Here is a 16097-nt window from a genome sequence, read left to right on the forward strand (position 1 = left end):
TTTTTTTTTTTAATTTTTTAAATTTTTTTAAATCATAAAACCACCTTTCATTGCATTCTGGTCGCCCTCCTTTTTTAAGAACCATTATTTTGGGAAAAAACTATTACTTGCTTATTAAAAAAAGGATTATTGTTCATTTAAGAAAAAAATGTTTTGGAATACCATACAAGAAGTGTACCTGGCTATAGAGACTCCCATATAACATAAGTCCATAACATATTTAGTAAAAGTCTTTAATTATTATTTTTATAAAACCACTGTTGTTTATTAAAAAAAAGAAGAAATGTAGTGTTCATTTGTAGAAAAAAAAGGTTTGTGTTGGAAAATAATGCAAGAAGTAAAATACCATCTTAACCGGTTGGTTCAATGTAGGTAATTCAATAGTTTAAATGTTAAAACTTGTAAAACAACCATTGTTACCTAAAAAAAGTTTTCTGTTCATTTGAAGGAAAACGTTTTTGACTTAATCATTATTGATTTAATGGAGGAAAGAAAAAAGTAACATTTTTCTTGTTAAAAAAGCCCACAAGAAATATAGACATGGCCTATTATGGAGGTGCTCCCACATACAGTCTTAACTAGCTGAAATTAGATAATTAAAAAGTGTTTCATTGTTAAATACTTATGCGCCAATGATTCAGACTGTTTTATTTATTTTTAAAAAGATTACATTGAAGAATTAGTGTCAGGAGGTATTACAGGTTTAGTTATATCCTCTTATTGAAGTCCTCACAGATCTACTAGTTTATTGTTAGTTAATTGAACGCTGTTTAATTTGCTTGCAAAAGCTTTGAATTATAAGTGAACAATAGAAATTACTTCGCTTTTCAAAATATCATTGATTAGAAATCTTGAGCTAAGAAGCATGATTTGTTCCACAAACATTATCAACTGTCTTGCATAAAATTAAACCGTAATTTATTATTGCATTTTCAGTTTTACAAATTTGAATTTTTTGTTCAATAACAACCATTAACAGTTTTTTTTTATTACTTTCAGATCAGTTGTATTTTGTTACGCTGAGAACATCGGTTACTCCTAAATCAACAATCAACACACACTATTTCAGTATCGACGAGGAATTTATCTATGAAAACTTTTATTCCGATTTTGGCCCTCTTAACTTGGCTATGTTATATCGCTACTGTTTAAAATTAAACAGAAAGAGAAGGGTATGTATTTTTGTTTTAAAAAATAACAGTCTGTTTTATGTAGAAAGATTATTAATAATGATGTTTGTTTGGATCTTTATTTCACACAATCATGACCAATTTATTATTATATCGTATTGTTTTTTCTTTTATGGGCTTGATTACATACATGTAGGGATTATTCAGGAATTGTATACCCATTTGTTCGTAAAACATCTTTATTTAAATTTAAAAAAAATCATGTCAAACAAAATGTACTTTGAAATAAATAAGTTCAAATTCAATATTATAATTGTATTTAGGAAAAAAGAAATCCATTCATAGATTTATTTTGATTTAACATTGTTGTTTTTTTTAAATTAATTATACTTTTAATCTAAGGTCTTGGCTGAGATGAAAAAGCAAGTGTCACGACAGGGATTCGAACCCATGACCTTTGGTTCAATAGTCCACTACACTACTCTGTAGCCGAAGGTTGTGGGTTCGAATCCCACTCGTTACAGTTACTTCTGCATCTCAACAAAGACCCTAAATTAAAAGTATAATAAAATAAAATAATTAATACTGTCAATTCAACCACGAAATACATGTATATTGGGTTGTCCGGAAAATAATGCAGGATTTTAAGTTTTCATTAAAAAAAATCTATATAAAATATTCTGTTTACGTTTACAGGATTACTCATTTGTATGAATGTCAACACTTATTAATCCTCTTCCAAATGATATTGTTTGTTTACCTCTGTAGCATTCCGCTACTTGGAAATAATTCAGTCATCCTTATAATGTCAAAGCGAGAATTTCGTACGATTTTCTTTTACGAGTTTAAACTCGGCCGAAGCGGAGCCCAAACGGCTAGAAACATTAACCAAGTCTGGGGCGAGGGTTGTGTTAATGAGTGCACTGTGCAAAGGTGGTTTAAAAAATTTCGGGAGGGAGATTTCAGCCTTGAAGATGAAGAAGGTCGTGGAAGGCCTTCCTCTCTTAATGATGATGTTCTGCGATCAGTGGTGGAAGAAAACCCCAAAACAACTGTTCGAGAACTTGCAGAGCAACTCAAAGTCAGTAAAACGACCGTCGCTGACCACATTTTCCAAAGCCCCCAACTCATCAAAAAAAGGTAATGGTTACGGTATGGTGGGCTTCATTTGGTTTAATACACTACAGCTTCTTAAATCCTGGCGAAACCATCAATGCTGAATCATACTGTAACCAAATTAATACCATGCATCAGAAATTGGCAGTAATGAAGCCCTCTTTGGTCAATCGGAAAGGGCCCATTTTGTTGCATGACAACGCTCGACCACATGTGTCACGTGTAACGTCACAAAAATTATTGGAGCTTGGCTATGAAACTTTGCCTCACCCACCCTACTCTCCGGACCTCTCGCCTACTGACTACCATTTTTTTAGACACCTGGACCACTACTTACAACACATAATATTCAAAAATCAAACGGAACTGGAAAATGCATTTATTGACTTTATCAATTCTAAAAATTCTGAATTCTACTCAGACGGAATTAATAAGTTACCAACACGTTGGGAGAAATGTATTGAGAGTATGGGAAATTATTTTGATTAAAGAACATTGCTTTAAAGTAACTAGTTTCTTTTTTTTTGTTTAATACCAAAATCCTGCATTATTTTCCGGACAACCCAATAGATTATTATCCCTTTTGTTGATCCTGTAGTTTTGGGTTGTTCAATTATTTTCACCATTTTCCTTTCCTTTTTTATTTAGCAGTGCAATGTATACTTTATTTTTATTTATAGGTTGCTTCTCAGACACAGAAGAAAATTGTACATTACACAACTGTAGATCCACAAAAAAGAGTGAATTCAGCATATTTAATAGCTTCATATGCAGTAATTGTCTTTATTATTTGTACATTTTGAAATGTTGAAATTATATATGAAAAATATTTATTGTTTTCTTCAGATACTTTATTTAAAACTAACACCAGAAGAGGCTTACAGTATATTAGTTGATGGAGTGGAGCAACCATTTATTCCATTTAGGTATAAAGCTACATCTTTTTTCTCTGTTACAATTGGCTTATTTTAATATCATTGTATTATAGAGATGCATCATGCGGCGTTTCCGTATTCCCGATAACACTTCTAGATTGTTTGCAAGCTGTTTACAAATCGCATCACTTGGGTTTTTTCAATTTTGAGGACTTTGATGTTGAAGAATATGAACGATACGAGGTAAGTGTACCACTTTTTTGAAACTTGCTTAATAACTGTTTTTTATTTTACTGATAAATTGCAGAAAGTCGAGAATGGAGATCTGAATTGGATAGTGCCTCAGAAATTTATCGCGTTTTGTGGACCTCACGCATTTAATAAAATAGAGAACGGTAATAAATTATTATAAATACATTAACAATAAAAAAAATCTGCAGTGTTTTAGTTAAAATAAATTATATTCTTTTAAGCCACTTGTAATTTCTAATATTTGGTGATACATAGGTTATCCTCTGCACTCTCCAGAATCATACTTTAACTACTTCAGAAAAAACAATATCACAACAGTGGTCCGTCTAAACAACAAAAAATATAATTCAGCCCGCTTCACAAATTCCGGTTTTGCTCACATGGATTTATTTTTTGTGGACGGCAGTACACCAAGCGATCACATCATGAAACAGTTTTTATCAATCTCCGAATCAGCAGCAGGAGCAGTTGCTGTTCACTGCAAAGGTATTTTAAATTATTAAAATCAGTATAATTAAAATTATCAGCCATGATTACATAGCACTGTAGGGGATCTGTTAGCTGTTCCCCTACAACAATCCCAATTGATTTATTTAAGGCTAGCTTAAATAAGACACTTCTTAAATGTGACACTTCTTGCACCTTAAACTTCGTTCTCTGTTTATACACAGGTGCAAGATTTTTCTAAGATAAATATTTCTTCTCTCAGAATGTGTGTTTACTTGTGTAACTCCTTTGGGATTTGAGCTCCTTTGGTTAAAGGTAGTAAAACGTAATAGCCTAATTAAATTGATTTCCTGTTACTTACACTATTTTCTATTTTGCTCGTGGAAAAAAAAAAATTAGACAAGATAATTTTACTCACTGAGGATAGCAAAGGCCCAATTTTCAAGCAACATTTAACAAATTATTTATAATAATTTTATTTATATTAAATCTTAAAAAAATTTTGCTAATTTAATTTTAATTCATTGTATAAGTAGTGTCCAAAACCAAAACACTTCCAATACTATCTACGTAGTAGGTACTTATTTAAAAATCCTATGTACTTTGGTAAAAATAATCTCTATTACTTTTTTTTTGTTTTTCAAATTGACAGCCCAATTCCAAAGTGCTTTGTCATTAGGTTTAAGTGTGATTTTTCTTTTTATATTCCACTCTTAAAGAAGCATACATCAAATAGCATGTTCAGTTCAATGTGTTGATGATAGCTCTCATTGGCATTTACAGAAACCTAACATCAACCCTCGCAGTCGTTTGAAAGTTTATTGCTCGTGTATATCAGTGTTTTACTCATAGATTAAACGTTACATATATTTTGTGTGTAACTTATTTGCATTGATTTTAGCTGGTTTGGGGAGGACTGGTTCATTAATTGGCTGTTACATCATGAAACATTATAACTTTAATGTTGCTGAGGCAATTGCATGGATTAGGATATGCAGACCTGGGTCAATTATTGGGCACCAACAACAATGGTTGAATGAGTAGGTATTTGGTATTGTTTATAAAGCTTTTGTTCAGAATGACTGTTTTGAGTTGCTTGAGAAAATTGCTTCTTAAAATTAATGCATGCTTTTTCTGTACACAGAAAACAATTTTTTTTAGAAAACTAATTTTTAGTTCATGTATTACAGATTTTATTCGGTAATGTATTATGAAGGGAATTTTACTGAAACACACAATGCAATACATAATTTCTATGTTAAGTGATTATTTATATTATATTTTTAGAAAAGAACAACAAATGTGGCAGTTGGGAAATAAATACAGAGAATCATTATTTGGTTCTCCAACAAAATTTCCAGTACACAGCTATGGAATTTATAGTAAAAAATTGAAAAAACTTTTGGCACATTATGGGCCTAAATCGATGAGAAATCAGCTACTTCAGTATCCCGATTCAATTTCAAAGATCCTGTCAAAAGTTGATGCTACAAAAATCAGGGATAAAACTAACTTTGAAAATAAAGTGAAAAAAGAACCAGCTAGAAAGGTCAGTAGATAATTTTTAATCCAGCGTGACATTGAGTCTAGTAGATTTAGTTTTTGTAATGTATATTTTTTCCTTCTAAGATTGAGGCAGAAGACAGTACCACTACCCTGAATTGTCTACAAAGCCCTCTTACCCAAGGAGATCATCTAAATCAAATCAAAGTTATGAGGAAGAAAATTCGACCGGTAAATGCTGTCGTTAGGTGAGTTTTTAAATGGTAATAATGTTAAATACTAATGGTACCACTTTTACATTTGATGTATTTGCCTGTTATTTAGCAGTATTTGTGACATTTTAAAGTTAGTATTAATTAAATGATTTCTTAATTTTATTCCTTAAGGACTTCTTGCCTGAAAGATAACTCATCAGATACCATCCCAGAAACACCTACCAAGGTTAGGAAAACATCAATAAATATGGTTCCGAAAAGGCCAACTAGATCAGGAATCTCTAGAAGGTGATTTTCTTTTAGGAAACAAAATTAATATTAGAGCAATGGTTATAATCAATATATTTAATTGATGATAGTCAATATAATAAGTTTGTCATATTAAAAGTTTTTCTTTTATAAGTATAGCCAAAATTGGTATCTTCGATTTTTATTACTGTATATAAAATTTACAGTTTTTTTGTTGTAATTTTCACGATTCAATTTGTTCAAATACGATGAATATGATAATTTTAAATTTACATCTTCTTATAGTAAATAAAAAATAGAGTCTATTTTTGTAATTTGCTTTCATTACTCCATGCAGGCAAAATTATTTATTAATAACGTTGAGAATTAATTTCTTTCTAAACATAATTAAACCAAAATTTGGTTGTTCTACAAATGTGATCTAAAAGTGAGATTCAAGACAAGATCTTCTAGCACTACTAATGGTGAAGTATTAAATTTAATCAAAATTTGATTTTATATTGTAACCCCTTTCCCCCAATTTATTCAATGAAAATTTATCTTTTTAGCATTTTCACGTATTTATTTTGTTGTCATTTATGAAAAAAAAGTGCATATATATTATGGTTAAACAATGGCTGATCACAGTCTTATCTGTTACTGAGATTTCTTTCTGGTAGTTCAAAATATTCAGAGTTTATTGCTTAAAAATTATCTTTTTTTATCATGTTTTTTTTTATCATCATCAACTTGTCAGCTGTAAGAATTTAGAAATATTGTATTAAAAGATTGGATACTTTTAGAACCCTTTTTATTTTATTTGAAGCACCTAGTGATTTTAAATAATGTTTTCTGCAATTTTTCCTCTTCCAGAATAAATATATTTATAGTTTTTATTCTTTGAAATAAAATATACTTTGAAGCACAGGAAGTGCAAGTTTAAGTGAGCAGCACAGCATATGTTTCTGTGATTGATAGCTTACAAAACATTTTATTAATTTATTGTTCTATCTACTTCACCGTTGATTTAAAATATTAAAACAACCAATTTAAAAGCGGGGCACTTTAATCAACAATGTTACCCCAAGTTAAATGATGTGTGACACAAATATTAGTTGTGTTTTGAAGTAGTAATAGTATAGTAAAGCAACTTGGGTAACTTGATATTATTTTGTAATTAAATTTAGTAGTACATCTTTTTAAAAGACAGTTTTACATAATTTTTTGTTTGTTAAGAGTGTGTAATTAAAATTGTTTCACTAATTGTCCACCGTTATGTAGATTAGTCTTTTAATAGCAATTTTTACTTTTAAGTTGTATAACTAATAATTTTTCTGAAGATATTTACATTCTCTTATCAGTTATTTCACTGTTTTCACGACAGAACTGTGTGGCTTGGAAATTCAGTTTATGGCACTAGAACATTGGTACGCCCTAACATAGCTAAAGCAAACATAAGTTGCTTAAGGCCCATAACTCGTTCTCTTACTAAATCAGCTGTTAGTACTGATTGTTCTCAGACTTCTTCACTTCGTAACTCCTCTAAGTAAGTTACTGGTAACTTCCTATTGGCATGCCTTAATGAACCTTGTCTTTTGCTATGGAAACTTATTTCTGGCAGCAGTTATACAAAAATCTATTTGACCTATTGAAACTTATTCTAGTAAGGCAAATTCATTACTATAATAAAATAAAATGAAAAATAATAAAAAAAGGAAATCAATGAAAGCCCAGAATATAGTTTTCTTTGTCTTTAAAATGATGAATAAATTATTTAAAGTGCATCTAGTATTTAAATGTTAACAAGCAAGGTATAATATGGATGAATAATAATAATATAATTATGTAAATGTGTATTTAAATGAATACGTTAAAGCCTATTCTTATGAATGGATAAACTCAAATCTTATCTGGATCTGAAAATCTGTTCTTTTATTAAGTGAAATACCAATTTTTCAAATTTTATTTTAACTTAACATAATTTCAAAATATATAAATGACAAGAATGTGATAAATAAAATATATTTTACTATTAGCTGGCAGTGTGAGGCTGGGGGGTCAGTGAGGATAAGTTGCTATGCTATGCTTTTCTAGTCTCTCACAATAGGTCAATATTTTTAAAACTATTTAGTATCAAAATCGTAGCATTTGTAGGTTGTTTGAATTTCTTTTCTTTGTTTCAAGAGGGACATATTGCCATGTCAATTTCAATATTATTTTAAATTGTTATTTTTCACTTGAATTCATGCCGATTATACATAGTTCTTATCAATTTGTGAGAATAAAAAAAAAATTGTCTAGTGTCTAAGGGAAGGCAGCTTGTTCACATATAAATTTATTACACCTTCAAATAGCCCAAAATTAGAGTAATTGTAGAGTTATGTGGTTATAGAAATACCAGTATTATACTGCATGCTTTCACTTGTGTTGTTCACCTGCAGGCAACTGTATTCTGCATGTTTTATAATTTATCTTTACAATTGCTCATTCTGTTCAAAACATTGCTTTTTTGCATGGCTGACTGCTCATTTATTAAACTATTTATTTTTAATAAATCACAGAAATTTAACAATACATTACAAGTTGCTGAATTAATGAATAATTATTAATCATATAAAATGTTTGAATAATGCTTATTAGGATTAAACACCTAACAGGTTGTATGATAACATTAGTTCTTACACTTACTGTTCAAAAATATCTTCAGAACAGATTGTTTGTACATCTTTTGTAGCAAGATGCTTTTGATAACTGTTTAATTTTATAGTTCTTTTAAGTTTCAAGGAATAAAATTAAAAGACTATCTTCCCTAAATGTACATGAATTATACTGATCCTCAAAAGAGCACCTAATGTACGTACCATTGAAAATGCAACCTTGTAAATATCCAATAAAACTGTACACTCTTAGTATGAGGTACTGTGATAATTAATAGGTATAATTTTATACATTTTATTAATGAACATTAAATATTAAAGTCCAAATTTCCATGTCTTGTACATAAATAATTAGACAGCAAAAACAGTTGTTCTATTTTATCATTTTGTTTAATGTCAGCTTTGTTTTGACATTTATGTTCCAACTACCTATGTTTTGAAATCATGAAGTTTAACTGAAATGCAATATATTCCACATTGTTTGGTATACCAGCTAAAGCTGAATAATTCACTGGTTTATCATAATTTATAGTTCCAATCGGTTCAGTTAATGCTTCTGCTTTGGCTTAGGTAAGTATATTAACTTTGGTGAGTGATTTCTCAGTAGGTGTAATAATTATTTAACTGAAGAATTTGTGTACTATTATGTTATATTATGTTTATTATTATTGAACTTAACTTTAGCCACAAGGGACAGAAATGAGTAATTTATTAAAGTCTTTATTTTTATTAAAATCGACTATTTGTAACTGTCCCTTGATTATTCAGAAATCGTGAGATGTGGTCTGGTGTGACATAGGTTTTAGAAAAACATTTTCTTTATCGTGCCAACGTTTCGGATCTTTATTGAGATCATCTTCAGGGCTCAATAAAGATCGAAACGTTGGCACGATAAAGAAAATGTTTTTCTGAAACCTACATCACACTAGACCGCATCTCACGATTTCTGAATAATTATGGACTAACGGTCCGCACACTGTCCCTTGTACTGACATCTTTAACACAGTTTGTGTTCATGAATTTTTAAGCTTTGGTGTTTATTTAGTGTGAAACTACATCATCAAGGAGGACTAAGAAAATGTAAATTAACAGCATTTTCAAGTGAATTGCAACTTATGCCTGTATAATTGTGTATTTCAGCTCGTTTGATTTTCATGATAATAATTTCATAAATTTTATTAAAGTGCTATAACATTACAAATAATTATTATTTGGTATTATAATATTTAACTGAAATATTTTATTTTAAAATAACGAAAAAATTTTCAGGCAATGGTTTTGAACTGTTTTTATTCCAAAGGTTGCGACTAGATATTAATATGCAAAATAGAAAACATATAAGCAACTAGAGTTGATGTAAGGTATTAGATTTTCAAGCAATGTTTATCCCTAATAAATGGTAAAAAATGGAAGAATGTGCTTTTGAAAAAACACAAAAACCAGTATAAATAAATTTACTTTCTTCTGTTGAATGTGATTGTTTAAATTAATGTTAAATTAAATAAATAATTTAAAACTAAAACCGTACGTGTTTGGTCATTTATGGCCATTTTGGTTGGTCTATCCTCGCTGATTTGGACTGTCAGCGGTGTTTTAACACTTTCTGTAGAAAGTGAGTAGACAAAACATGTCTGACAGGACAAAACAACAAGGATGGACCGACCAAAACGATCAGATACAAATAGTTTATAAAAACAAGTAGATGTATTGGTCAGGGTGTAATATACTGCGCCTTTTAAGAGCTATTGTATCCATAAAAACAAGTATTATCCAACTTACTCCTTCAAATGAGCATCATTTTTTTAAAATAATTTGTATTTTATTGAATTATTTATTGTTAACCTTGCTTGATTTCATTATTCACAGTTTCTCTTCTTCTCTCTTCTAATTAATTATATTAGGGGAGATTCTTGCTGATCTGTTTTAACAATCTTATAAAAATAGATCCTTACTGATTATTAATATGGTTTGTTTATTACTTTATTTTCAGCACACGCCCTGTTACTTCACGTCTGAATAAGCAGAATCGAGTCAACTAAGGCGATTGACCGTTTTTCCAATAAGGATTCTTATTATAAATACTTGGCTTGTTACCTTTAAAGAAATGTAAGTAAGAAAGTGCCAAATAATGTTAACCAAAGTGTTTCTTTTCTAACATTAGTATTTTCTTTATCTTATTGTATTATATATAATATATTTGCAATTGGATTCTGTTCTTGTTTTGTAATCATGGTCAAACAAAATGAGAAAGTAAAGAAAAAGAAATAGCTGTACTACATGTACTCAGAAGAGCTAAGAATCTATATATAAGACAATTTATAATAAACTACATTACGTTGAAATTTATATGTATCTGTTTGCATTACATACAAGAATCAATTTTATCTCACTGATTATATTGAAGATTTGCAATGTTGTTAATTTTTTATTAAATGAATATAGTCATTTAGATTTGTATAAAAAAGTTGTTGATGATGCACAATGTTTTAATTTTTATAAGATTGTTATTTTATAAAATCTATTTATTAACTACTTTTATTTTATTGATTTTTTTTTTTTAATCTTAGGTATTATTTACGTGGGGCTATTTGATTTTGAAAAACTGATTACCTTTTATTCTTAATGGTAAAACAAACAAATAACAACATAACAATAAAATTTTGTTAAGAATTTTAACAGGTCACAACAAATTTTACTAATTTTCCAAAAAATACCATGAAGAAAAGTAAATTTCTTAGATCTTAATTGGCAATATGTAGATATTAGCTGTGATGAATATCCCTAGTGGTATTTTTTCAACATAGGGATGTAAAAAAAAGGATATGTGATCCTGAAAAACTAGTACTATTGATGCATTTTTCAAGCATATATGTAACGAATGTGTTACATTAGTTGTAATTATATTTATATGTACATAGTTTTTACTTACTTTTTATAGGCAAAGATGTAAATGTACGTATAATACAATAAATATGAATGGTTATTTGTTAGGTGGCTGATTATTATAAAATATAATAAATATATCATGTTTAAATTTGTTGTTTGCAAAATTTTATTGATGTTTGTGTTAGTGATTATTTGGAAATTGTGAGATGCGGTCTGGTGTGATGTAGGTTTCAGAAAAACATTTTCTTTATCGTGCTCATCATGATCTCAATAAAGATTGAAACGTTGGCACGATAAAGAAAATGTTTTTCTGAAACCTACATCACACCAGACCGCATCTCACGATTTCCGAATAATCATCGACTAACGGTCACTAATCACCACACGTTTGTGTTAATTTTAGTAGTTATTTAATTTATTTCATCGGATTATTTATAGTGTACCTAAAAATAACTGCTCAGTCATAATTTTAAATTTAATCTCTATTTGTGAAACACAACTTTAAAATTTATAACATTTATATTTTCTTTCTTATGGTTTCACGATGAAGAAGTGTTCAAGAATGATTAATCACATTCGGTCTTGTTACAGAAAAGGGTAAATTATGTTGGTTGTTAACAAGTATGAAACAATTACCTGAATTATTTATTATTAAGAGAATAATGTAATTAAAATGAACACATTTTTATTTATAGGGTTGCAGTTGTACAGTATTTTAGTAATTGAAATAATTTTATTTAAATTTTAATTGTTCATAATAGTTGTTTTGAATAACATATGATTTGATCATCAATCCGATCCATTTATGTAACAAAATTTACATAAATAACAGTTGCCCAAGCTCATAGTTTTCATAAATGTGTGTAACATAGCACCAATTACCTAACTGAAATAAATTGAAAATTATATTTTTAACTTTTATCCATTGATTTTGTATAAAATCATTTGTAAATGAACGAGACACGTATCACAACAGTGACATGCACAGAGGCCTTGGAAAGGAATTAGACTGTTTCTAAGATGTGCCTTCATTAATAAAATATACAAATCAAAACAATTAAACATAGTTCAACAGGGTAACTAAACATAGATGTTAAAAAAAGTAATTCAGTCGACTTGTAAGAGTTAACTTGCTTATCTCTTGGGCAAATGCAATTCCAATGCATTATATTTAGATATTATTAAAACGAACAATTTTCTTGCCATATAATTTCTTAGTAAGTGTTAAAGAGATAAAAATCAATACACATTACACGTTTATCATAACCAGTGGTCAATAGAAATATAAGGTGTGGAAGTGTGTATAATATATATATATTTTTGACATGTATATGTGAAGTTATTTATTCAAAACTAAGTAATATGAATATCAAATTGTTACATATTTTTAAGGTTTATTATTAAGCGTACTGTATAAACCAAAAGGCTATTTTTAACTAAATTAATTGTAAATATGTACAATTGCATTTGTTGTTGACAAATTAATATATGTATATTATCTCAGCAGATTTAAGAAAATGTATAAGAAATAGTAATTTTTTCATTATCTTATCCACCTGTATTTGTATTTTTTAAATTCTGCTGGATTTCTTGTGGCACGTGTTTCGACAATTTATAAAATTAATAATTTCATACGGGGATATTTTACGTAATATCATTTGAATTTAAATTTTTGTCAAATAGTAATTTCACAAACATGACAATTTGTTATACGCGAAGCATTTTAAAACAATATGGGGGGAAGGCAATACAACATATGACTATTTTAATAATTTGGTAACAATGTTCAGAATATAATCCGTAGATTTAGAAACTTTTCTAAGCATTTAAATAAACTGGCTGCTTTAGCTTCGTAAAATAATGAAAATAGATTGAGCCAAATAGTACTAATGCACATTTCTTTATTCATTAAGTGTAGATTGTTAGTTGAATTAGTTAAAAATAAAATTCTCGTGTTATAACCTATTGACTATCATGTCATTTACTCGCTGTTTGTCTTCATTATTGCACAAGTGTTATTGATAAACACTTCCACTGGTGTTTAAAAATTATCTTGTATAGCAATTACCATTAGAATATGAATATTGTTATTTGTTCAAAACATTTTTAAATTTATGTAGTTCAAAGAGGTTTATGATCCAGTAATTGTTTTATCTTTCGCAAAGTTTTACTTGATTGTAATTCACTGGCTCAACATTTTAATCAGTTTAAATGTTAATGCTTTATAATAAATAGATTAATTTCATTACAAACAACTATAAATGAAACTATTCTATATTTCTATTAATATTATTATAAGAGAGTAGTGTAAAAATAGGTGGTCTAACTGTATGGGACTAAATTCTGTTGGTAACTTTGTTATGTAATACACATATTTATACTGAAAAGAGATAATATAAATTATGTTGACACAAATTATATTTTTCCCCCTTCTAATCCAGTAGTTAATACAAGCAACATAAATCAATAGATTGGAACAAATACTAATATTTAAAAAAATAAAAACCTAAACCTAACCCTAANTATGTGTATTTCTTTCGTACATGCAGTATCATAATTGACGACAAAGTTCATGGTCCATACAGTTAAAAAAGATTTTTAATGTTTAATTTTTGGTGAGATTTATTCTTAAGGTATGTAGGATGAGAAACCTGCATTGCAGCCATTGCCAATCATTTTGATCTGCTTTTCCTCGCTGGTTTAGGAAGATATATTTCATTATTTAGCAAATAAACCCTTCACTAGAGAATAGCTACTATTTGCGTACTAATTGTAACATGAGTTTCGCCCTTTGACAACCACCCAATATTGACACAGTCAACATGTTAACTAAAAATGTCAACTGTCCAAAACCTAGAAACCTGTCGAAAAATCATAGCTCACATTACTACCATTAGTTTGATATTATTTGACTGATCCTACCATTTTGTTAAGAGGTTTTGCTGTATTTATTCTTATCAAAACTTTTATTGTGTCATATTGCTATAATTAATTTTGGTTAGGTTAGCATAGATAGTTAGGGATGGGTTAGGTTCAAGTGAGGATCCCAGCTAATGCCGAGTATATCTGGTATATTGATGGCTTTATGATAAAGTATGGGTCAAGAGCTGGTATGTTTAGAAATATGCAAAGTACTAGAATTATATAAGCCTTGGACAACATGCCACTGTATTTCTGGCGGAAACTGCAGCTATTGAATGTGATAGGGAGATCTGGTTATTACCAACAAAAGAATACCCCTCTACTTGGGGATAGCCATGTGCTAGTATAGTCAACTAACTACCTCACCTTTAGTAAAGTTGAAAGCCATTTGAAAATAACAAAATTAACTTTGTTTTTAGTACCATGACATAAAGGGCAAAGAGTAGACCAATAAATTGGCTAAGGACAGATCATCAGGACTGAGGACACATTGGCCTGGAATTTTGCCAAAAGCGTACATACATCAGTCAATAGTTAAGAATGAGTCCTTGGTTCAATTGGATTGTATTCCAGGACAGAAGCAAGTGGAAAAGACCATTTCAGAAAGACAGAAGAACTACTAAATTTAGCATGTAACTACTAAGACCTAGCATAGGACTACCGACCGACTGGACCTGCATATTCCAGACACATGTATAATCTTGGAGCGGCAGAAACAAGCTTGTACAGATATCGACAAGAAGGCCTCTATGCAAGTTGAGATTCTTATTCCTAGGAGAGGAAATGCCTGAAGGATAACTTGTGAAGGCTTAACGAAGTTTTCGGATCTGATAAAAAAACCCAAGCTTAACGAAGATCACAAAGTAATAATAGATTGGACGATAGATCAATGTTGTCCCACCTTTTAATCTTATGTATGACAGGAATTATTTTACTTTCATTTTAGCATAAGGATTGGGCTAGGAAAAACACTACAAGCCCCGAACAGAAATGAAGGGAACTTTTATGAAATGAAATTGGAAACACATGTGTGAAGGGCTCATGATCTGCATTCAGTAGTCGGCTTGTTAATACCACTGGAGTTTGGAAAACCACAGAAAACCAAATAAAATAATCTTGAAACAGTCATAGCGGTTTAAAGGTATTAAAATAAAACAACAATAAATTTGTCAATTATTAGGTAAGCTCATAAAACAAGTCGATATATAAAGATTTCACCTTTACACTTAGGATGAGTACCACCACATCACTTTAGCAGAAGTAATTATAAAAGAGCAGGTAAATTTGCTGCAATTGCGTAGAACTTTTTAAATTGTCATATTATAATTGAGCATTAAATTCAGTCTGATTTCATAAAATGATAAACATAACTAAAGGAACATTAAAACAAACATTTTACATATGAAAAGTTTTGATTTTATTTTTTATAATAAATTGCAATAAATACATACAATTTGAATTTGTATAATGGCTGATTCCAACCTGTTCTCCATTGAAGTTTTGTATTAGGAGATTCTTTTTTTTCTTTCTTTCCTTTCTTTTATTTTTTTATAAATACTACAAAATTTTGTTTTTAAAAATCACTGGAATAAGCCACTAAAGGCTGCATACATTTTGAGTATACATACATGCTCAAAAGTGTAAAACAATTTATATTTAGTAATAAAATAAAAAAAAATTTCTTTTCATTACAGAACATTGCTTATTATGTTTATTGATACAAATCTCATTATCACAATTTTTACTTTATTTAGTGGATTTTTTTGTTTATTTTTATATATTTCCCTTATTTATTTTACATTTCAATAAAGGAATTTATTAAGTTAAAAGATACAGTAAAATGAATCGCATTTAGAATAAAGTCAA

At 29.1% G+C, this 16097-nt stretch overlaps 1 protein-coding gene across 8 annotated transcripts in view; it reads left to right on the forward strand.

Moving 5' to 3' along the window:
• The window catches only part of LOC106666607 (dual specificity protein phosphatase CDC14A-like), a 21456-nt gene extending 5470 nt beyond the window's left edge, over positions 1–15986 (forward strand). The window contains exons 2-16 of one of the 8 annotated variants that reach the window (XR_001340458.2): positions 1000–1172; positions 2927–3019; positions 3093–3172; positions 3235–3364; positions 3429–3516; positions 3629–3859; positions 4722–4860; positions 5108–5369; positions 5450–5571; positions 5710–5826; positions 7151–7312; positions 10414–10529; positions 14651–14745; positions 14805–15094; positions 15178–15986. Coding sequence is in view for 3 of the 8 variants with exons in the window: in XM_014393895.2 (XP_014249381.1) it covers positions 1000–1172; positions 2927–3019; positions 3093–3172; positions 3235–3364; positions 3429–3516; positions 3629–3859; positions 4722–4860; positions 5108–5369; positions 5450–5571; positions 5710–5826; positions 7151–7312; positions 10414–10462 (1646 nt within the window). In the remaining 5 variants the exon portion in view is untranslated. Of the gene's footprint in view, positions 1–999; positions 1173–2926; positions 3020–3092; positions 3173–3234; positions 3365–3428; positions 3517–3628; positions 3860–4721; positions 4861–5107; positions 5370–5449; positions 5572–5709; positions 5827–7150; positions 7313–10413; positions 10911–10990; positions 11015–14650 lie in introns of those variants that run through there. The other 7 variants (XR_002910505.1, XR_001340456.2, XR_002910504.1 and 4 more) reach the window with 7 other exon arrangements.
• Positions 15987–16097: the final 111 nt, after the last annotated feature.

Source organism: Cimex lectularius, unplaced genomic scaffold, assembly GCF_000648675.2.
Source record: "Cimex lectularius strain Harlan isolate CLEC.00 unplaced genomic scaffold, Clec_2.1 scaffold173, whole genome shotgun sequence".
In the NCBI taxonomy this organism is placed as follows: domain Eukaryota; kingdom Metazoa; phylum Arthropoda; class Insecta; order Hemiptera; family Cimicidae; genus Cimex; species Cimex lectularius.